Source organism: Leucoraja erinacea, chromosome 1, assembly GCF_028641065.1.
Source record: "Leucoraja erinacea ecotype New England chromosome 1, Leri_hhj_1, whole genome shotgun sequence".
In the NCBI taxonomy this organism is placed as follows: Eukaryota; Metazoa; Chordata; class Chondrichthyes; order Rajiformes; family Rajidae; genus Leucoraja; species Leucoraja erinaceus.
Window position 1 is genome coordinate 73,430,563 of NC_073377.1, and position 24,312 is coordinate 73,454,874.

General features: G+C 43.0%; 2 protein-coding genes across 3 annotated transcripts in view; one reads left to right on the forward strand and one right to left on the reverse strand.

The window, feature by feature from the left end:
• The window catches only part of ube2kb (ubiquitin-conjugating enzyme E2Kb (UBC1 homolog, yeast)), an 82,698-nt gene extending 79,110 nt beyond the window's left edge, over nt 1–3,588 (reverse strand). The window contains exon 1 of one of the 2 annotated variants that reach the window (XM_055637466.1): nt 3,271–3,588. In XM_055637466.1, the coding sequence (XP_055493441.1) occupies nt 3,271–3,333 (63 nt within the window). In that variant the 5' untranslated portion in view covers nt 3,334–3,588. The remainder of the gene's footprint in view (nt 1–3,270) is intronic. The other variant, XM_055637476.1, reaches the window with a different exon arrangement.
• Nucleotides 1–24,312, forward strand: part of rpl9 (ribosomal protein L9) — a 192,476-nt gene that overhangs the window by 32,498 nt on the left and 135,666 nt on the right. The gene's annotated exons all lie outside the window — the stretch shown is intronic.

The following is a 24,312-nucleotide window of genomic DNA, read 5'->3' on the forward strand; positions in this document are numbered from 1 at the left end:
TAGCTAGAGTTATGGTTAGTTTATTCAAAGTACTTCAATCCAGAGTCAAGATCATAAGACTAAGGCTTACTTCATTGCAGGCCGAAACATAAATGGCAGAAGATGCACTGTCAGAGGTGCCATATTTAAACAAGAAACAGAGATCCTATCTGTTTGTTCTAGTTGACATAAAATAACTCATCTACCTAAAAGACTAACTGTTTCTCTCTCTGATTCTGCCTGGCCTATTTTCCGCATTTCCTGTTTCTTTTCAAATTCTAACTTTTTTTAAATTTTTGAAAGATAAAAATCAGTTCATAAAAGATCAGTACTTCTAATGTAAATGTCAACGTCAGTCATCTCTAAAACAGATTAACCACCTATATTAATTTCATTTGTTGCTTGAAAAACTCAATATTTCAAAAGATAGCCAAGCCATTACAACTCTAACAACCTCTAAATGAATCCACCAAGTATAATTTAAACATCTGTGAGCTACATATTTGTAGAGGCACACAACAAAATGGTGAAGCAAGTAGACATATCAACCATTGAACTATATAGGGTGCTATACATCATACTATGCTAATAACAGTTCCCCATAATGGCGGAAGGGTCTCGACCCGAAATGTCACCCATTCCTTCACTCCCGAGATGCTGCCTGTCCCACTGAGTCACTCCAGCTTTTTGTGTCTATCCCCAAGATGACAAGCCACATTATAATTCTTTAGATAAATAGGAACATTGCTAACACACTAAATAATCATTAAGAGTCTTAAATATGTGTAGAGATAAAGTGTAAAGACCAATTAAAAAGCAAGAATTAGTCATAACTATCATAAAACATTTCACAACAGTTTTGTTTAATCCTTCATTAAATTGCATGATCATGAATTTATTAAAAGACAAACTTGACTACAATGTGAAAGTAAAAGTAAAAAACACACTACCAAAGCAAAATAGCTAAATATCATTAGCGGAAATCCCCAGAATAAATTATGTAATGTGTCGTGCCTCAATGACTACTGACCAGTGGCACTAACATGATGATGAAGTGATTTGAGAATTTGGCTATGCCACAACTCAACGAGAACCTGGACACACTACAATTTGCCTACTGCCACAACAGATCAACAAAGGATGAAGAAGGGTCTCAACCCAAAACGTCACCCATTCCTTCTCTCCAGAGTTGTTGCCTGTCCTGCTGAGTTAAAGCCCTGTCCCACGGTACGAGTTCATTCCAAGAGCTCTCCCGAGTTTGCCCCGATTCGAACTCGGAGATCTACGGAAATGGCCACTCGTCGGTACTCGGGGCTCTTGTGGACATTTTTCAACATGTTGAAAAATCCTCACGAGTCTTCCCGTGCTTACCTGCCGTTAGCGAGTCTTCCTGAGTACCTGCCGTTAGCAAATCCTCCCAAGTACCTGCCGTTAGCGTTACGAGCCGCTAAGAGACATCCCCAAGCTCCGATGTACCCGCTGCGTTCATTCTCCGTGCTCACCACGAGTTTGATTTTTTTTTTAAACTCGAGAGAGCTCGAACTTGTACCGTGGGATAGAGCTACAACTCAAGCATTTTGTGTCAACCATGAGATCTCATTGGCTCTCGACTCTGCACTGGACCACTTGGCCAATAGAAACACATATTGTGGACCGAGATGAGAAAAACATTTTTCACACAGAGTTGGTGAATCTGTGGAATTCTCTGCCACAGAAGGTAGTTGAGGCCATTTCATTGGCTATATTTAAAAGGGAGTTAGATGTGGCCCTTGTGGCTAAAGGGATCAGGGGATATGGAGAGAAGGCAGGTACAGGATATTGATTTGGATGATCAGCCATGATCATATTGAATGGCGGGGCAGGCTCGAAGGGCTGAATGGCCTACTTCTGCACCTATTTTCTGTTTGTATATGTCAGACTGTTGTTCATAGACTACAGCTTGGCATTCAATACCATCATCTCTTCCAATCTGGTTACCAAGCTCACGAAACTGGATCTCTGTGCATCCCTCTGGATCCTCGGCTTTCTCATCAACAAACCACAATCTGTAAATTGGCAGCAACGATTCCTCCTCGATAGCCATCAGCAACTCAATGCCCCCATACTCTACTCATGACTGTGTCACCGCAAAGAGTTCCAACTACATGTTCAAATTCGCCAACAACACCACCGTTATTGGACAAATTACAGATGACAACGATGCCAAAGTCTAGGAGGGAGATCGAACGACTGACCAAAAGATGCCTGAACAACAACCTTGCTCTCAATGTCAGTAAAATCAAGTTGTTGACTATAGAAGGCCAAGGATCCACAAACCTGAATTCATTGACAGGACAGTGGTAGAGTCAAAAACATCAAATTCCTGGGCGTGCATATCTCCAAAGTTCTATCCTGGACCCAGCACATTGATGCAATCAAAAAGAAAGCGCATCAATGCCTCTATTTCCTGAGAAGATTGTGTCAACAAATATTCTCATGAACTTCTACAGGTGTACAGTAGAGACCATATTAACTGGTTGCATCACAGCTTGGTTCGGCAACTCGAACGCCCAGGAACGAAGAGGGATGCCATAAGTGGCAAACACCGTACAGTCCATCACAGGTTCTGGCCAACCCACCATCGCAGGGATGTACAGGAATCGCTGTCTCAAAAAATGCAGCCAGCATCATCAGAGACCCACACCACCCTATCCACACTCTCATTTCACTCCTGCCATTGGAAAGAAGGAACAGGAGCCCGAAAACTATTATGTCTGGAGCAAGCTTCCTCCCAACAACATTAAACACCACATCCCCCAAATAAGCTCTAAACTACAGATATCAGGATAATTTTTGTCTCGGGACATATGACAATAAAGCACTCTTGACTACTAATACACTTCCCTTTGTTTAGAACTATAAAGGTGGAAATAAATGTACACATTCTAATCCCATCTAAGATCAACGGCACTTAACAAATGCCAACCTAGATTCATTCCTCTCGCTGTACACACCAGCCGGATCTCCTAAAATGCTGGATTTCGCCGGCTTTACGGCGGTTCCCTTGACCTGGCCCTCCCTGAGATGCCGTTAAAGAACAGAGGTGACGACGCTTCAAAGATGTATTTAAAAGTGACCTGTGGCGAGCCGAGCAACCCCGAGCTTCGCCCCCGCCGGCGCCTGTCCGTCAGCCGCTCTCCAGCCCGTCACCGCCAGCCCACTCTCCCGGCCCGCCCGCCCGCCCGCCCGCTTCCCGTCAGCAACCGCTCAACCAAGGCGGTTATGGGCGAGCGAGTGTAGTGCGAACCTCACCTCTTCGCTCTTCAAGACCTCCTTGAACTCTCGTTTAATCCTCTGGACTGCGATATTGGCCATTTCACGACACGCTGCTCGGCCTCGGCTTAGCCTTCCCTTACAACATCAGACTATCAGCACGGCCAAAATGGCGGCGCTCCGGCGCAGGCGCACTGCGGCTCTATGTCAAGCGAATCGGGTCGGCGAGAAGGGAAGGGAAGGGCGAGCGCCGGCTCCGCTCCGGCTCCGGACTCGGCAGCAGCGGTGTAGTAGCAGCAGCAGCAGCAGCGCTTGCCCGCCCGCCCGCTCTAATCTTCATCCAGTAAACTCAGGCCGCCAGGAGCACTGTCCAGTAGGACAGGGCCAGACCTCCACCCCTCCCTCACCCGTGTCAAATGACACCCCGCCTCAAGGCGACCTGTCACAATACTCACTCGCCGACTTGTTGATGCAGCTCACATACAACAGGCTCATTGCAGCAGCACAGTGAGGTGGAGATGTTACGTGTGGCGTGTAGGCCAAACACATCTGATGGCAGCCATTACCGACCTTTGCATCCCCAAACCACAATCTTGCCTCGAATAGTCCTTGAAATGAATTCGGTTTGTTAATTGCCCGGCTCAACCTAAACTCAAATCTTCTTTGCTATTGCTAATTTTCGTCCAAGCGTCTTGGTATTATAAATTCCCTTGCAGCAAAATTATATGTCGATCACATCGCAGCAAAATGTTAAACTTTATTACATTCCTGTTATATCTATTTTCAACCATTTGATTTACCTGTCTCGTGTCAATTCAAATTTAACATGACTTTTTCTAATACTAAACACAAAGTAACTCAGCAGGTCAGACAGCATCTGTGGATGGCGACGTTTCGGGTAGGAGCCTTTTTCAGATACTTCAGCACTATTCTGGCAAATCTGTCAGAATATGCAATCGCTTTCCACACTTTCTTGCCTTAGATTTCTGAAGGACACATTAAATGTTGGTTTAAAAAGATACAGGATACACAACGGGTGTCACTTTCCTGGCCCTGTTGGTGTGGGTTATAAAACTGAAGTGGCCCAAGTGAAAATAGCGGACATTTAAGGAAAAGGAAATATTTAACAATTACTTTAAAACAATTTTAAAGCATTTACTGTTATTTCACGGCAGCAATCATCAATTATGTCCGTAAATAGTAACATTATATTTTGTTTTACAGGCCGTAAAATATTACCTTCAGTGTAACATCAAATTTAATTTGATAAAACTCTTGTGAAACATATTATAATATTTTAATTAAATTAGAAGTAGCATAAAATACAAGTTATTTTAAAATCATGGTCTCTGGTTAGCTTCATAAGAACAGAAGTGCGACATCGTTATAAGTAGGAATACGCTTCACGCTATTGGTGGAATCTTCCCACAAGAGTATGAAACTCCACCCAAAAGAAAATTTGTTAATTTGTAGATTTTACAATATTTTACATTTTTAATTGATATCATACAAAGTTGTGACGGTAATGGAAACCCCTAGATTTATGTAGCCATTATCTCAGGATGTTCAAATGAAGTAACCCGAAGTGCAAGAACTCTGGGTTACGAATTATCTCATTCACAAAATCCAACCATGCAAATTCTCCCATACATTTTTAAAGCATTTTACAAGCCAAAACATCAATGACTTGATGCAGTGTACATTCCATTAGTTTAATTACAGGGAGCATTAGGTGCCTTGTGCAATGAAATGAATGAATTATAGCAAGTGTGGGTAAAGTGATATATGTGTAGCCTAGGAAAACAAATATTTTTTGGATAAATTGGCTTATGGACAATTCTCAGGAATGGAACCCTTACATTACCAAAGAACTGCCCATAGTTACCACTGTAACAGAAAATACAACAGCAATTTGATTATTCTAAGCTCCCACAAAGAACAGCATGATAACATGTAAATAATATGACTGTGTTTAGAAAATGATAAATAGACAAGATATTGCTCTGGTCATCTTCAAAATGGTGACATTGGACCTTTTATAGCTAGCTAAATAAGCAGAATGGGCCTTGGTTATTGTAGAAAACTAGTGATGAAGTAATAATAAGTTTAAATCCAATAATGCCCCCCCCCCCCCAAAAGACCATGAAAGCTGCCAAATCTTAACAAAAGATCAGCTGGCTCACCAATGCTTTTCAGTGAAGTGAACATGACATCATTACATAATGTGTGACAGAGTTTTAATGTTCCGTGACAATCTTAACGTTTTTCTCAGTGCAGCCACTTTAAAAAGAATACAGCCCTTTATTTGTTTTCAAATAAAATGTTGCACATTATATTTCAATGATAATTAGAAAATGTTTATAATATATGAATATATAAAATGTTTTATAATATTGAGTTATAAAACATAAAAACAATATTTTTATAATTTATTATTTAAGCTTACTTACTTAGTTCCTCCCACACTGTTGAGTGCATTGGGCAGCAAGCTTTCACCATTCTGTTTGGTTATGTGCGATGTCTTCCACCCTCAATAGGCTTGCGTCCCGGGCTTCCAAATCCTTCTGGAATATTCGCCTCCATGTGAGTTTTGGTCGGCCTCTTTCCCTTCTTCCGTTAGGTTGCCATGTCATTGCTATCTTAGGTGCACGTTCTGGTGACATTCTGAGTACATGTCCTGCAAATTTCATCCTGCGTACCTCTTTGTCCTGGCTGAGAGACTTTGTTGCAGATTCACGGTAGATATCCTCGTTGTGATGTGGTCTCTTGAGTTAGCCTTCAGGATCTTCCTCAAACAGCGTTGTTCGAATGCATCCAATTTATTTTTCATCCTCACATTGATTTTCCATGTCTCACTGGCATGGAGGGCTGTAGGGAAGACTACGGACTGGAAGAGCTTGACTTTTAGCATCTTGGATATCCCGCCACGAGACCATATTGGTGACATTCGTCTGAAGACGATTGCAGCTTTACCAATTGATGTCGACCTCTACATCTCCATCTACTGTGAACATGCTGCCGATAAGTAGATCGTGTGACGTTTTCCACCAGTTCCCCATTGATTATCAGTTGGTCTATTGGCTGCTGGTCTCCAGTCTGCATGGTCTTAGTCTTCTGGCTGCTGATCTTTAATCCAACCTTTGATGCATTCCCCTCCAGAGTGGTTGTCATCTCTTGAAGGGTGTGTCTCGACTCTGCTAGTAGTGCAATGTCATCGGCAAAATCTAGGTCTGTGAGGCGTTTTCCTGTTCTCCACGGTGTTCCAAAGACGGGTTTGTTCATTGTCTTCCGCATGATATATTCGATAGTGACAATAAACAGTAAGGGGGATAGAAGGCAACCTTGTCTTCCCCTGTGACAATGTCAAAGAATTCTGTGTTTCCTGAATCAACCTGATGCAGCAATTGGATCCCTCGTAAAGGTTCTTGAAGATGTTTATGAAAGCCTCTGGGATACCATACACTTTAAGAATTTGCCACAGGGTGTCTCTATGTACACTATCAAATGCCTTTGTGAAATTAACAAAGTTTTAGGTCTGAAGAAGGGTTTCGGCCCGAAACGTTGCCTATTTCCTTCGCTCCATAGATGCTGCTGCACCCGCTGAGTTTCTCCAGCTTTTTTGTGTACCTTCGATTCTCCAGCATCTGCAGTTCCTTCTTAAACAAAATTTATTAGTACCTGTATTAGTTTCTGAAATTCCAGGCATTGTTCTACCACATTTCGTAACACAAAGATCTGTTCGCTGCAGGATCTTCCCATGTGGAATCCTGCTTGTTCATCACGGAGTTTCATATCCAGAGCTGCTATACAGAACAAAGCACTTTTCCTGGGACTGAGAGCAACGTAATCCCTCTCCAGTATCCACAGTCAGTAAGATATCATTTCTTTGGCAATTTCACTATCACACCTTCCAATCTTCTGGTATTGGATTTAAGCTTACAATCTAAAATGTTCTGGAACTTTTGAGATGTATGTAAAACAAATAGTATATTTTTAATTTACAAAACAATCAAAAGACCACCATAAAACCGAACACCTAGTTATTTTTAAATGATGGCTCATTCATTTTATGATCACATTTGTATTTATGGTAACACTTCGTATTCAATGCCATGCATGTTTATTCAGCATAATTGATACTTTTTACAGATATCCTTGAATTTAATCTCCTTCCTCAGAACATCCTGCATTCTCACGCAAATTAGGAACAATTTTAGTCACTATCACTTCTTTTTGTATAAATGATTTTGAAATGGTACTTATCTAGTTTCTGTGGAGCAAAATACGTTTAGAAATTGTGGCAACATATTTACCATGCCTATGGAGGACAAGTCATAAAAGATTTCAATCCTTTATCATTATATCATTAAAGATTTGAATATGCAATTTGTCTTTCTCAAATCAACGTTCATGTCAAAATGTTGAAAGTATTGAAAATAACGTTTAATTTAATTCAGGTTTCCTTAGAATTTAGCTATCACACTATATTTCTATTGAAAACAACAATTTACACTAAATTGAGTTTAGGTTTATCCATGTGTAACAATTAGACTGTGAACATAAAGGTCAGTTTAACACACCTGCATCTGCAAAGAGGACATTACTTCAGAATTAAGGGACAGAAGTTTAGGGGTAATATGAGGGGGAACTTCTTTACTCAGAGAGTGGTAGCGGTGTGGAATGAGCTTCCAGTGGAAGTGGTGGAGGCAGGTTCATTGGTATCATTTAAAAATAAATTGGATAGGCATATGGATGAGAAGGGAATGGAGGGTTATGGTATGAGTGCAGGCAGGTGCTAAGGGGGGAAAAAAAAAATTTGTTCGGCACGTACTTGTAGGGCCGAGATGGCCTGTTTCCGTGCTGTAATTGTTATATGGTTAATACAATAATCCCTGCTATTAATAAAAATCTAATTAAACCTCAACAGTGCTTGGTCAGTTTAAACAAAATACTCAAAATATTTTAAATAAAAATCCCTATTTTTACTTTCACTTTCAAATTCAAAAATAGCCAATCAAATTACAGACTTTAAGCACCACGGAAGTAAGTATCAATGGAGATTTCCAAAAACTAGATGAGTTTCCTTTCAAGAGATAATCTAAAATAATAAACAGAAAGTACATGGGACCTCATAAAGTAGCATGAAAAGATACAGGAATGTTACTGTGGCTCAGCATTCTACAATGTATGCAAATAATCTGGATGTTAAAACAGCTGTATACCTAAATTATCAGATTAAACAAACTCTTAAATCTGAGAAATGCAGATCAGAATATTTTATGAATAATAATAGACCAAGATACAATGCCCTCCATAATGTTTGAGACAAATACTCATCATTTATTTATTTGCCTCCACAATTTGAGATTTGTAATAGAAACAAAATTACACGTGGTTACAGTGCACATTGTCAGATTTTAATAAAGGCCATTTTTATACATTTTGGTTTCACCATGTAGAAATTACAGCTGTGTTTACACATAGTCCCCACAAATGCTGGTTTGGGTGCTTTGGGTAACTTCCTGTTTGCACTGTATATTGATTTTAGATAAAACGCTACCACTTACGGCTGTGATTTTTGGCCATCTTACTCAGTCCACCTCCGCTCAGCAGGTGCAGAGGATTCTTCCCATCAATGAAAAATAAAAGTGTTATTAGTGTTTAAAAAATGTTGAGAATCTCTCTCCTGTCAATCACGCCATGAAGGCCACACTTTCTGGTGGGAGGGGGAGGGGTTATAAAACCCAGAAGTGTGGGTGTGGCTCAGTCTCTGCATGATTGGGGAGGGAGAGGTCACGACTCTGTCTGAGCTGTGAATCAACTGAACACACTGAATGTCAACTGAACTGTGAGTTTGGTGTTTGTGTGGTTTTATGGTGGTTTCACCTTGCTTGAAATGGTATGAAACTGCATTTAAATGTGGTGGCCTTGCACCGTGCGTGAAATGGTATGAAACTGCATTTGAATATGGTGGCGTTGCACCCTGCATGAAATGGTATGAAGCTGCATTTGATTTTGGTGGTCTTGCACCCTGCTTGAAATGGTATGAAACTACACTTGAATTTGGTGACCTTACACCCTGCTTGAAATGGTAGGAAAATGGATTTGAATTTGGTGGCCTTGCACCCTGCTTGAAATGGAATTTCAAGGAATAGCCATGAGTCAACTGCCAGCCCACCAGCCGTGAGTGAGCTGCCAGCAGATCAGGCTTGAGGGACTGAGCTGCCACCCCAAGAACCCATACCAGCGCTCCAGAAAGCCCCCCCACTGACCACCAATATTGGAATTGGTGGAGAGGTGGAATATTGCGTCGGGGGACCAGCCCTCCCGTGTGAACATGGGACCCAACATGTATCATTTAGTCTAGTATATATTACTAAAAGTCTGATCTTGACCGCTTTTGGCCCACTGTGGTGTGATTTCCGAGAGAATGCCGCCACCAACGGCCGTCATTTTTGGCCACCTCGCTCAGAGCCCATGTCCGCCTTCCTGGACCAGAGGATGTTTCCCATCGATGAAAAATCAGAAAGATATTAATATATATTTTTTTAAATCACCATTCTCTCTGCTGCCCCCGCTGGAGGGAGGGGGAGGGACTATAAAACCCGGAAGTGGTGTGCCTCACTCAGTTTCTGCAAGATGGAGGAAGCCAGAGGGTCATGTCTCTCTGAGCTGTGAATAACACTGAACACATGTCAAATCAACTGTGATGTGGGTGGGAGGAGGGGGTCCCCCTCCCATTGGATTGTGCAATATGGTGCATACTGCAGCAAGTCTTTTAACTTACACTTGAATACAATATATATGCTTTAAATAGGATTGGAGCATTTTTGAAAGGGGGGGAAGCTGTGTGATCACTGGCCTTGGGAGTGGAACAACCGAGTGGGGAGAGGGTGTGGAAGAAGGGGGTCCCCCTCCAAAGGTAGGAACTTTTTGAAATTTGATGTATTAAAATCATGTTTTAGTGCACTGTAGAAGTATGATTTCAATGTTTTTTGTATGAAGTATTTTTAAGAGGTAACTTTTTAAGGGGTAACTTTATCCACACAAAGGGTGATGGGTGTATGGAACAAGCTGCCAGAGGAGATAGTTGAGGCAGGGACCATCCCAACATTTAAGAAAAAGTTAGACTGATACATGGATAGGACAGGTTTGGAGGTATGGACCAAAAGCAGGGAGCGTAGCTGGGACATGTTGGCGGGTGTGGGCAAGTTGTGCAGAAGGGCCTGTTTTCACACTGTATCACTATAACTATATTATACCTCCACCATGCATGAATGCTTCAAAATCAAGTGATCAAGTTTTATTGCCATATACTCAAGCATAGAAACTTAGAAAATAGGTGCTGGAATAGGCCATCGGCCCTTCGAGCCAGCACTGCCATTCAATATGATCATCGCTATTCATCTAAAATCAGTACCACTTTCCTGTTTTTCCCCCATATTCCTTGATGTTGTTAGCCCCAAGAACTAAATCTAACTCTCTTGAAAACATCCAGTAAATAGGCCTGCACTGCCTTCTGTGGCAGAGTATTCCACAGATTCACAACTCTGCGTGAAGAATGTTTGTCCTCCATCTCAGTCCTAACTAGCCCCCCCTTTATTCTTAAACTGTGACCAATGGGTCTGAACGCCCCCAACATCGGGAACATTTTTCCTGCAGTTACAGTAAGTGAAAATCTAGCAGGCAAGCAGGATGCTTTCTCCAACCACTCCCATCTGAAGTCCACTATCTTCCACCGTTTATACCCAGTGCTTGGTACTTACTTCCAGCAGCCACTGGTTGTCCCCCAGGATGCACTCTCTCTCCTCTCAACTCCCCTCTCTCTCTCTCCCCTCCATCTCTCTTTTCCCTCTCTCTCCCTGTCTCTCCTCTCTCTCCCCGTCTCCCCCTCTCACTCTCCCCTTCCCTCTCTTCTCTCTCCCCCCTCTCTCTCCTCTCTTCCCCCTCTCTCCCCCTCTCTCTCTGTCCCCCCTCTCTCTGTCCCTCCTCACTCTCCCCCTCTCTCTCCCCTCTCCCCTCTCTCCCCCCTCCCCTCTCTCCTCTTACTCTCCCCTCTTTCCCCTAACTCTCTCTCCCCTCTTCCCCCTAACTCTCTAACCTCTTTCCCCCCTCTCTCCCCTTCTCCCCTCTCTTTCTTCTCTCTCCCCCTCTTCTCTCCCTCCCTCTCTCCCCCACTTCGCCTCTCTCTCCCCTCTCTCTCTCTTTCTCCCTCCCTCTCTATCTCTCCCCTCTCTCTCCCCCTCTCTCTGTCTCTCTCCTCCCCTCTCTCTGTCTCTCCTCCCCTCTCTCTCATCTCCCCTTTTCTCCTCCTCTCTCTCCCCCATATCTCCCTCCCACCTCACTCACCCATGTTCTCTCTCCCCTCTCCCTTTCTCTTCTCTCTATCTCCTCTTTCTCTTTGCCCCCCCATCTCTTTTTCTCCCTCTCCCCTCTCCCCCCTTTCTCCTTTACCACCCCTTTCTCCCATTCTCTCCTCCCTCTCCACCCCCCTCATCTCTCTTCCTTCTCACCTCTCTCTCTCTTCCCCCCTCACTCCCCTACCTCTTCCCCCCTCTCCCACCTCCCTCTTCCCACCTCACTCTTCCCCCCTCTCCCTCTTCTCTCTCTCCATTCACCCCCCCCCCCCCCCCCCCCTCTCTGTCTCTCCCCTCTCTCTCCCCCCCCCCGTCTCCCTGTCTCCATCCCCTCTCTCTCTCCACCTCCCTTTGAGAGTCTGTCCCTTCGGCACAGAGACCCTCACGACAGCGGCGCTTCCGACGCTTCTGACGCCTCCGACGGACTGTCCGGAGTGCTCCTTGGCTGAAGCTGCAGCGACGACTCGCTAGCCACGCAAATACTCATCAGCCCCGCAAACTCACCAGCCCCGGCTCCCCGCATCTGTATCCGCCCGCTGCTTCCATCCCTCCCTCAGCCCCAGCTCTCCAACACCCGCCGACCATGCAGTTTATCCGAGTTTTAAAATTTTTGTTGATCACAGAATTTCTCACCACAGAGCGTGAGAAATTTCTGATCAGCGTGAGGGCGTGATTCTCACACTCAAAGCGTGAGAGTTGGCAGCCCTGTAAAATGCTTGCAAAAAGTGTCTTTTTTGGTTCTAAAATGGTTGCAAATATTGTCTTTTTTGGTTCTAAAATGCTTGCAAAAAGTGTGCCCATTGGTTCTAAAATGCTTGCAAAACGTGTCTATTGGTTCTAAAATGCTTGCAAAAAGTGTCTCTATTGGTTCTAAAATGCTTACAAAAAGTGTCTCTATTGGTTCTAAAATGCTTACAAAAAGTGTCTCTATTGGTTCTAAAATGTTTGCAAAAAGTGTCTATTGGTTCTAAAATGCTGCCCAATTGTTTGCCTCGCCTTTTTAAAAAGTTTGTGTTCACAAAATGAATTTTGGTTTTCGGGTGGCTGCAGCCAAATTGTTTGCCTTGGCTTGGCTATTAAAATCGTTGCAACAGTTGGCTGCCAGCCCAAGAATCCATTCGGTCCACAATGTCTATAATAGCCCTCTGGAAACCAGTACCTTCGGCCCGCAACACCCATACTAGTGCAACACAAAGCCCCCCCCCCCACCCCCACTGGCCAGCAATATTGGAATTGGTGGAGAACTGCAATGTTGCGTTGGGTGACCAGCCCTCCCGTGTGATGCTGGGACCCAATGGGTCCCACTTAGTCTAGTATTCACTAGAATTCTGTAGATAATCATGAATATAAAGGATGTTACAGATGGTCAATACTTACATGTAATAATTGACACCACTGGAATTATTGCTTAGGTACTCTTGATGGAAATTTGTGTAGATACTTGATCAATGTTCCTCCTCTTATTCAGTAACTGATTATATATATTTTTAAGTATGTTTTAATTTGTGTCTCTACAAAAAAAAAGAAAATGATTCCACTAGATTAATGTCTGCAATGATGCGAAAGAAAAGCAAATTAACTTAATAATCCCAAGTAATTACAATAATGTCAGTTAAATGTAAAAGATTCTACACCAAAAGCAACTGATAAAAATGAATTCTCATAAAATCAACATTAGAAGGAGCATTTCTTAAACGTGGACATGACAAGTTATAGGTTCTGATGCTCAATTTACTGGAAGCTAATTGGGCATGGAACAATGAAATCTTTCCTTTATAGAATATTTTTTATTATCCTTATCAGTTAGCTGCTGCAAGGACAAGCATTATTAAGGTAATAAAAATCATATAATAATAAAATAAATGCTGAATCTGATTGACCTCATAAAAGCACCTGAGAATTTCAAGGTTTTCGATGACTGGAATGTAGAAATATTCTAACAAAAATCTCCCAGATTTGTAAAATTACAAATCGGAGATAGATAGATTCCTCATTAGTACAGGTGTCAGGGGTTTTGGGGAGAACGCAGGAGAATGAGGTTAAGGGGCTGTCCCACTGCGGTGACTGAATCTGCAAGTTTAGAAGAGTTTGCTCTCGACTCAAACTCGCAGCATGGTCGTCACGTGGTCCTAGGAGGTCCTATGAGGTCACTGGAACTCTCCTTCATGCTCAAGGGAAGTTCCCGAATACTCGCGGCCTTTGGTTGGCATGGTTCTTTTTAACTTGTAATGCAGTGGAGTGGGGTTGCTATTTAGTTACAGGCAGTCGAGGGCAGCTGTAGACAATCTCCTTCACTGACCGGGCATTTTGATTGGCTCATTGGAGTTTTCAGGACCCAGGAAAACCGACCGGTAGGTAAAATGACCGCTAAATTTTATTATACTTCTTAAAAGTGTCTCCACTCCTTCTCCCCCCCTCTGCCCCCCCTCCCCCCTCTCTAAAGGACTTACCATACACTGTGCAGCCATCTTTCCTTCCTCTTCATCGCGGGTCTGAATTTCAGACAGCGCTCCCCCGCTTTCCCTGGCCCCGCCTTTGCCATGTGTTTGTGTGTGTGTGTGTGTCGGTTGGTCGATCCAGCTCGCGGTTTCAACGCTGACGGTCGATCCAGCTCAAGGTTTTCCAGGAGAGTGCCCTCGAGCTTGAAGGTCAAAGACGCTCTTCTTAACTCGCGGATTAGGTCGCCGCAGTGGGACAGCCCCTTTAGGATGGAGAGATAGATCAGCCATGATTGAATGGCGGAGTAGACTTGAAGTGCTGAATGGCTTAATTCTGCTCCTATCACTTATGACCTTGTATCCTAAAGTTTTTAATGGATAATCACGAAAGAGAAATTAATAGCTTGGGTACCAACCCCATCTCACTTTAACAGTCATAGAGTCTGACGGCATGGAAACAGACCCTTTGGCCCAACTCATCCATGCCGACCAAGATGCCCCATCCAAGCTAGTGCCATATGCCCACAATGGCCCATATCCCTCTAAACGTTTCCTATCCATGTACTTGCCCAAACGTCTTTTAAATGTTGTTATTGTAACTGCCTCAAATTACATCCTCTGGCAGCTCGTTCCATATGCACCAACCTCTGCATGAAACAGTTGCTCTTCAGGACCTTCAGGAAGGAGATGAGGAGGAATTTATTTAATCAGAGGGTTTTAAATCTGTGGAATTCGTTACCACAGAAGGCTGTGGAGGCCAAGTCATTGATATTTTTAAGGCAGAGATAGATAAATTCTTGATTAGTACGGGTGTCAAGGGATTTGGGAAAAAGGCAGGAGAATGGGGTTAGGAGGATGAGATATATCAGCCATGATTGAATGGCGGAGTAGACTTGAAGGGCCGAATGGCCTAATTCTGCTCCTATCACTTATGACCTTGTGTCCCTTATCTTATCAGTCTCACCTAAAACTTATGCCTTCTAGTTCTGGATACCCTCATCATGTTAAATATATGTGCTCAACTGAGATGCAGTATCCTAGCAAGAAATATTTAAAAAACTGATGGGACAACAATTCAGCCCTGCAAACCAAAAAAGCGATCCAAAAAACCCCAAATCCTGAAACAAAACAGAGTGCTGGACTCGGCAAGTCACGCAGTATCTATGTAAACAAGGAAAAAGAGTAAACATTTTAGGTCAAAGACTTCTAATCAAAACTGAGAAAACAAGTTCATCAGCTCCAAGCTAATCACCATACTCGCGATACTTCAGAATCAGAATTAGATTTTATTCGCCAAGTATGTTTTGCAACATACGAGGAATTTCACTGGCCAGGTCAGTCATACAATTAAAAGCAACAGATCACTCAAAAACACATTTAACATGAACATCCACCACAGTAACTCCTACACTTTCCTCACTGTGATGGAAGGCGAAGTAAAGTTCAAGTCTCTTCCTTGGTTCTTCCTTGGTCGGGGGCCTCGAGCCCTCTGTTGACGGGATGGTCTTAACTCCCGTAGACAGCGGCGTTCGGGCCCTCCGCGTCGAGGTATTCAGCTCCTGCATCGGGGGGGATGTCTGCTCCCCTGCGCCGGGCGATCGAACCTCGCGTCGGGGCTGGTCGAACCTTCTGCAGCGTTGGAGCTCCCGACTAGCCTCTCCCGAGACTGTGAGCTCTTGTTGGTAAGTTCACGGTGGGAGCGATCCCAGGCAATGGATCCGATCCGATGGTAAGTCCGCGCCTCGCAGTGAGGCTCATAGTCCGAGGCGGCTCCCAGCTCCAGCGTTGGCAGGCCACAGAGCCCGGAGAATGTGATCCGAAAATTGATCACACCTCCAGGAAGGTAAGAACTTGAAAAAAAAATTCCCTTAACCTCCCCCCACATAAAACAAACTGAAGAACATAAAAACAAACTTTAAACAGACGCTAAAAATAACAAAAAGGTAAAAAAACGAACAGACTGCCGGCAGGGCTGGCCATTTCCCCGGCGCCCCTGGTCAGCACCCTTCTCTGCAACTGGATCCTTGACTTCCTGACCAACAGATCCCAATCAATGAGACGACAAATCATCCTCTATGATAATCCTCAACGCTGGTGTTCCACAAGGATGCATTCTCAGCCCCCTTCTTTACTCCTTCGGCACCCACGACTGTGCAGCCATCCACAAATCTAATTCAATTTACAAATTCGCAGACGACACCATAATTGTGGGCCGGATATCAAATAATAATGAGATGGAGTATAGAAAGGAGATTGAAAACCTTGTGCCTGCTGTTGAGAAAACCTTTATTTCAATGTCAACAAGACAAAGGAGATAGTGATCGATTTCAGGAAGCAAAGCAGTACACATACATTGCATTGATACAGCTGAAGTGGAAATGGTTGAAAACTTCAAATTCCAAACAGACTCCAAATTCAGATCATACATCAGCCAAGGAATAAAGTCCTAATCCACCCAACCTCTTCCCATAGCTCAGGCTCTCAAGTCCTGGCAAAATCCTTGTTCATTTTTTCTGCATTCATTCCAGCTTAGTGCTATTTTTCCTTTAGCAGGGTTACCAATACTGAACACAATACTCCAAATGCAGCCTCACCAATGTCTTGACAAACTGTAACATAACGTCCCTACTTCAGCACTCATTTCCTTGACTGATGATGGCCAACAAGTGAAAGGCCTTCTTCACCACCCCATCTACCTCTCAGGCCACTATGATCCCTCTGCTCTACCACACTCCCAAGGGCACAATTGTTCACCGTGAAGGGCCTGACCTGGCATGACGTCTCAAAATGCAACATCTGGAGGAAACTTTTGCCTCCAGTTGTGTAACTTTAAAATCTGTGTTCCTCCAGTATGAAATATTGTGCTTCCTGATTTTTCATCATTGTACCTAAACCATCTGTGAATTCATCTAGCTTGGCCCACATTTGTGGAATTCCCTCAAGCTTGTTTGTTGCTCTTCCACTCCCTCCTCCTTTAAAAGGTTTCGGAAAGCATACTTCTTTCAACCACCATTTGGTCACCTGTTCTAATATGGCATTGTGTCAGATTTTGTGTGGTGGTATTCAAGTGAAGCTCTTTAGGTGTTCTTGCAGTAATAAGCGGTTGCAGAAGGTGACTGTAAATAGTCAGCTTATGTTTTTTTGCATATGCTGCAAGGTGCACATGTTCATAACATTGTTAAGACCAGATGTTGGGATGTGATCCAAATGGAGGAAAGATGATTCATTGTTTTTTGTAAATTGCATTGGTAAAACAGTGTCACATTCTTTCAACCAATAATTTGGTATTTGTGCTCAAATCATTAGATTTGAAATTCTGTTACCATTGACCTGCAGCAGAATTCAAATAGGTGGCAAGATGATTCTTTTCCTGCAAATGCGATGATGTTAATTGTTTGTTTAATTTTCAAAATTGAAAAGATTGTAAGTATTTCAAATTGAATGTAGTTAAAATGCCAAATGAAAATAGCCCGAGCTGTTCTGCAATGTTCTAAATAAGCTGTAAGATTTGAGTAAATTCGCACAATATTACTGGGTAATGGGCACCTCTTACAAATCGTTATCACCCTGCAGTATCAATCACAATGAAATTGGAAGGAAACCCCCCCCAAAATTTTGACTGAAAATTATTTGTGAAGTTTAAGTTTTATTTTGCTTTATCTACTGTGTGATCTCTCCATATACTATACTAGACTAAGTGGGACCCGTTGGGTACCATGTTCACACGGGAGGGCTGGGTGGGGGGGCAAATGGATTCTTGGGGTGGCAGCTCAGTCCCTCAAGCCTGATGTGCTGGCAGCTCACTCATGGCTGGTGGGCTGGCAGTTGACTCACGGCTACTCCTTGAAATTCCATTTCAAGCAGAGTGCAAGGCCATCAAATTCAAATCCATTTTCCTACCATTTCAAGCAGGGTGCAAAGCCACCAAATTCAAGTGCAGTTTCCAACCACTTCAAGCAGGGTGCAATGCCACCAAATTCAAGTGCAGTTTCCTACCACTTCAAGCAGGGTGCAAGGCCACAAATTTCAGGTTCCGTTTCCTACCACTTCAAGCAGGGTGCAAGGCCACCAAATTCAAGTGCAGTTTCATACCATTTCAAGGAGGGTGCAAGGCCACCACATTCAAATGCAGTTTCATACTATTTCAAGCAGGGTGAAACCACCATAAAAACCACCATAAAACCACACAAAACACCACACTCACAGTTCAGTAGACATTCAGTGTGTTCAGTTGATTCACAGCTCAGAGTTGTGACCTCTCCTTCTCCAATCATGCAAAAACTGAGCCACACCCACACTTCCGGATTTTATAATCCCCCCCCCACCGGAAAAGGTGTGGCCTTCATGGCGTGATTGACAGGAGAGAGATTTTTTAAACACTAATAACACTTTTGGTTTTCATTGATGGGAAGAATCCTCTGCACCTGATGAGCGGAGGGGGACTGAGTAAGATGGCCAAAAATCAATATAGTGCAAACAGGAAGTTGTCAAGTTTAGACAAACAACCATTTGCAGACAATGCCTTTTCACTTCAAGCCAAACCCCCCAAACAACCATTTGCAGGCAGTGCCTTTTCACTTCAACCCCATCCCCCCAAAACAACCATTTGCAGTCAGTGCCTTTTCATTTCAACCCTATCCCCCAAGCAACCATTTGCAGGCAGTGCCTTTTCACTTCAACCCAAACCCCCCCCCAAGCAGCCATTTGCAGACAGTGCCTTTTTACTTTAAACCAACCATATTTTCATTTTTAAAACGACATTAAGGGCATTCACAGATGAGTAGACATGTGTTCAGTGTTATTCAGAGCTCAGAGTGACGTGATCCTCTGGCTTTCTCCATCTTGCAGAGACTGAGTGAGGCACACCACTTCCTGGTTTTATAGTCCCTCCCCCTCCCCCTCCCTCCAGCAGGGGCAGCAGAGAGAATGGCAAATTATTTAAAAACATTAATATCTCTCTGATTCTTTCATCGATGGGAAAAATCCTCCGGCCCCAGAAGGCAGAGGGGGGCTCTGAGCGAGGTGGCCAAAGATGAGGGCTGTAGGTGTCGGCATTCTCTCGGAAATCACAGCACAACGAGCCAAAAGCGGTCAAGATCAGACTTTTAGCAATATAGATACCATAGAAAAAATGACATTGTACATTCATAGGTGTGAAGGAACTGCAGATGCTAGTTTAAACCGAAGATAGACGCAAAAAGCTGGAGTAACTCAGCGAGCAGGCAGCATCTCTGGAGAGAAGGAATGGGTGATGTTTTGTGTTGAGACCCTTCAACATCACCCATTCCTTCTCTCCAGAGATGCTGCCTGGCCCACTGAGTTACTCCAGCTTTTTTTGCACAATGCTCGTTTGTGTCATTCCAATGTGGATTCTTAACATTTCAAACTTTATTTTATTGTAGAAGCACCAAGAAATCATAAATATAGAAATATATATTACACAAGGTACCATTTGACCCAACTTGTTGAAGACATGTCCTGTATGCCTATTCAATGGTGCATCCTTTAATCTGTTATTACACCAGCAAACTTTAAAGAAAACACAAAGTAGTAAAATATCAATCTTTGGTCAAGTCCCAACTGTGGTGTAGTTAAATTGGGGAAATTGGTGTAGTTAAAGTGGGGAAATTTTGCATTAAATATTATGGGCCCAGATCTACACCATATTTGATGGAGTGAGCCTTTGAAACTGCTGACTCCTTGAAAAGAACAGTCTGTGAGCTGAAGGTAGATAAAAATGCTGGAGAAACTCAGCGGGCGAGGCAGCATCTATGGAGCAAAGGAAATAGGCAACGTTTCGGGCCGTAACCCTTCTTTAGCGTTTTGGCCTGAAATGTTGCCTATTTCTTTCGCTCCATAGATGCTGCCTCACCCACTGAGTTTTCCAGCTCTACCTCCGATTTTCCAGCATCTACAGTTCCTTCTGAAACAGTCTGTGAGCTGAAGTAACTTGAACCCAGGGACAAAGAACAGCCTGTTACTCAGGTAACCCGAGTCCAGCCACTAGCCTGAACAGGTTATAACTGACAAAACCGAATTCGATATGTGTAATCCAAACCCTTATTTGGACAAAGGTCATGAAGTAATCCTGGGATCAGGACCAATAAGGACGAGATGAGGACATGACCTGAGAGACTGGGTTTCGGCCAGTGAGAAGAATGGCAGAGATAGATAGTCAAATTATTTGTATACAGTAAGCTTGTACAAGCAGTGATCTTTGGAATTTTAGTTTGCCTTGGTGGATTATTTTCCTCTTGTCAGAAATGTAAACTGTGAATAAAGAAGCCTTGCACCCTACCACCAGACTCTAAACATCCTTGAAAATCAGATATGTTCCAACAAACATATTGGATTTAGTAGTAGAGAATGTAATCGGGCATTACCACATTATAGAATAGACAAGGCATCAAAGGCTACGCTTGCAATGCAGGCAAATGGACAAAATGTCGGCACAAAAAATGAACATGGAAGTGGTGGGTGAAAGAGCCGTTTCCTGTGTTGTATGACTCTATAAGGTCTACAAATCTTCAAGAGTAGATGCCTAGTAAAGAAGTGAGGAAATTTAAATATTCTAGTCATTCTCCCCTTTCCCATCAGGTAAAAGGTATAGAAGTGTGAAAACGCACAATACCAGATTCAGGGACAGTTTCTTCCCAGCTGGTGTCAGGCAACTGAATCATCCTATCAAAACCAGAGAGCAGTGCTGAACTGCTATCTATCTATTTGATGACCCTCAGACTATCCTTGATCAGACTTTGCTGGCTTTACCTTGCACTAAACGTTATTCCCTTATCATGTACACTGTATACACTGTAAATGCTTTGATTGTGTATTGTCTTTGTGCTGACTGGTTACCACGCGACAAAAACTTTTCACTGTACACGTGACAATAAACTAAACAGAATCGCACAAAGCTTTAGATTTAGGATTTCTGCCTTTGCAACACAGCATGTACAGAAAAATATATTTGCTTTTTTTGTAAGTGGGAAACACATGTAAACATTACCATGTTATATTCAAAAACAATACAATACAATACAATATAATTTGGGGATGACGAGTGACTGCACTTTTTTTTTGTCCATGACAGGAAAGTCGTAACTAATATTTCTTTAAAGAAAGTGGGAAGGGAAAAAAAATGGAAAGAATGACGGGGCAGCAGAGTTGCTGCCTTACAGTGCCAGAGACCCAGGTTCAATCCTAACTATGGGTGCTGTCTGTATGGAGTTTGGATGTCCTCCCTGTTACTGCATGGGGTTTCTGTCCGGGTGCTCCATTTTCCTCCCACATTCGAAAGACTTGCAGGTTCGTAGATTAACTGACCTCTGTAAATTGTTCCGAGTGTGTAGGATACAGCTAGTGTATAGGTCATTGACTCGTTAAAAGGCCCGTTTCCACGCTGTATCTCTAAACAAAGTTATTTTCAATTTCACATCAGGAGAGGGGAAAATACTGGATTCCTTCAGAGACACTGACAAAGTGTAACATTTCTGGAGAAGTTACAACACTAAATTCCCAAATTCCCTGATAAAAGTTCACACAAATGATATATAAAAAATAAATTATTTTGGAGGTAAATTTAAGACCTGTTTTTATAATCATTTAGGAGCGGTGAAACCGAGATTAAGCAAGAAATTTTAAGGGATGTGATAGTAGTGATTACAAGAAAAAAGTGAGCACCATCCTTTAACCACATACATCAAAAGAAGTATTTGTAACTACATAATTTTCATTATCCTTTCAGGACATCATTAAATACTTCCAAATTGAATTCAGTTTGCAAAACGTTAAAATCACTACAAACAATTTGACAATTATTGAACAATGTTTCAGCAGTGGATTGAGGAATAAAAATTGGCTAGGATATCAAATAGTGAACAAGTGCAACAGCATCTTCTGAAAGTGCAAACATTTTAGCTTAAAGATGGAAGATTTCTTCAACACTGCTGCAGAATGTCAACCTTCTTTGGTATTCAATTTAAAGGTTTTGTTATTAGCTTACAAGGGAGTTACACTACCAACCAATTTGTTCAGGAGTCTGATAGCAGAAGGTAAGGCACTGTTTGGAAGTCTGAACATGTGAGTTTTCAACATCCTATATATTCTCCCAGACAGTAGAAGAGCGGAAAGGGAATGGCTACGGCAGCAGGCATCCTTGACGATTCTTCCAGGTTTCCTGATGCAACAGAGTGAAGATGGATTGGATGGAAGGAAGTGATGAGCCTCTGATGAGCTGGGCTGTGTTCAATGCTCCCTACAGGTTTAGGTTGTCAAGAACAGAGCAGTTGCCACAAAGAAAGACACAAAATGCTAGAGTAACTCAACAGGTCAGGCAGTTTCTCTGGCGGACATTAATAGGTGACGCTTTGAGTCGTGTCCTTTCTTCAGAATAATTGTAGTAAGCTGGAAGAGAGGTGGGGCATGACAAAACCAGGCAAGTGATAAGTGGGGAGGGGGAGGGCATTGATTGGCAGATGGTTGGACAAAAGCCAAGGATGAAACGACAGAAAGTTGTGAGATAAGGAGAGAAGAAGCATGAAACGCAAAGCTGGAGGAAGGGACATAGGTGAACGGGGCATGATTGTTGTTTTAGTTTAGATTATTATTGTCCCATGTGGTTAGAGTGAAAAGCTTTTTACATGCTATCCAGTCAGGAAAAAGACTTTTCATAAATAATCAAATAATCTACAGTGTAAAGATAAAGGATACAACAATTAGTGCAAATATATAGTGGGAGAAATGGGTGCGCATCCAGGTGGGACACGGAAGTGGGGAAGGGAGGGGGAAGGAGGGGTATTTACATTATCTTCTATATTACTAAAATTCTGACCTTGACCGCTTTTGGCTCACTGTGCTGCAATTTCCGTGAGAACGCCGCTACCTACGGTCGTCATTTTTGGCCACGTCGCTCAGAGCCCTCCTCAACCTTCCGGGGCAAGAGGATTTTTCCCATCGATGAAAAATCAGAGCGATATTAATGTTTAAAAAAAATTAGCCATTCTCTCTGCTGCCCCTGCTGGAGGGAGGGGGTGGGACTATAAAACCAGGAAGTGGTGTGCCTCACTCAGTCTCTGCAAGATGGAGGAAACCAGAGGGTCACTTCTCTCTCAATAACATTGAACACATGTCTACTCAACTTTGAGTGCCCTTAATGTGGTTTGAAAATGAAAACTGCTTGTTGTTTGGGTTGAAGTAAAAATGCACTGCAAATGGTTTGGGTTGAAGTAAAAATGCACTGCTAATGGTTGTTTGGGTTGAAGTAAAAATGCACTGCTAATGGTTGTTTGGGTTGAAGTAAAAATGCACTGCTAATGGTTGTTTGGGTTGAAGTGAAAATGCACTGCAAATGGTTGTTTGGGTTGAAGTGAAAATGCACTGCAAATGGTTGTTTGGCCGGGTTTTGGGTTGAAGTGAAAAGGCACTGCAAAAGGTTGTTTGTCTAAACTTGACAACTTCCTGTTTGCACTATATTGATTTTAGGTAAAACGCTACCACTTACGGCTGTGATTTTTGCCCATCTTACTCAGTCCACCTCCGCTGATCAGGTGCAGAGGATTCTTCCCATCAATGAAAAATAAAAGTGTTACTAGTGTTTAAAAAATGTTGATAATCTCTCTCCTGTCAATCACGCCATGAAGTCCACACCTTTTCCGGTGGAAGGGAGAGGGATTATAAAACCCGGAAGTGTGGGTATGGCTCAGTCTCTGCATGATGGGGGAAGGAGAGTTCACAACTCTGTCTGAGCTGTGAATCAACTGAACACACTGAATGTCTACTGAACTGTGGGTGTGGTGTTTTGTGTGGTTTTATGGTGGTTTCACCTTGCTTGAAATGGTATGAAACTGCATTTGAATGTGGTGGCCATGCACCCTGCATGAAATGGTATGAAACTGCATTTGAATGTGGTGGCCTTGCACCCTGCATGAAATGGTATGAAACTGTATTTGAATTTGGTGGCCTTGCACCCTCCTTGAATGGTATGAAACTGCACTTGAATTTGGTGGCCTTGCACCCTGCTTGAAGTGGTATGAAACTGCACTTGAATTTGGTGGTCTTGCACCCTGCTTGAAGTGGTTGGAAAATGCACTTGAATTCGATGGCCTTGCACCCTTCTTGAAGTGGTAGGAAACTGAACCTGAATTTCGTGGCCTTGGATCCAGCTTGAAGTGGTAAGAAACTGCACTTGAATTTGGTGGGGGGCCTTGCACCCTGCTTGAAATGGTAGGAAAATGGATTTGAATTTGGTGGCCTTGCACTCTGCTTGAATTGGAATTTCAAGGAATAGC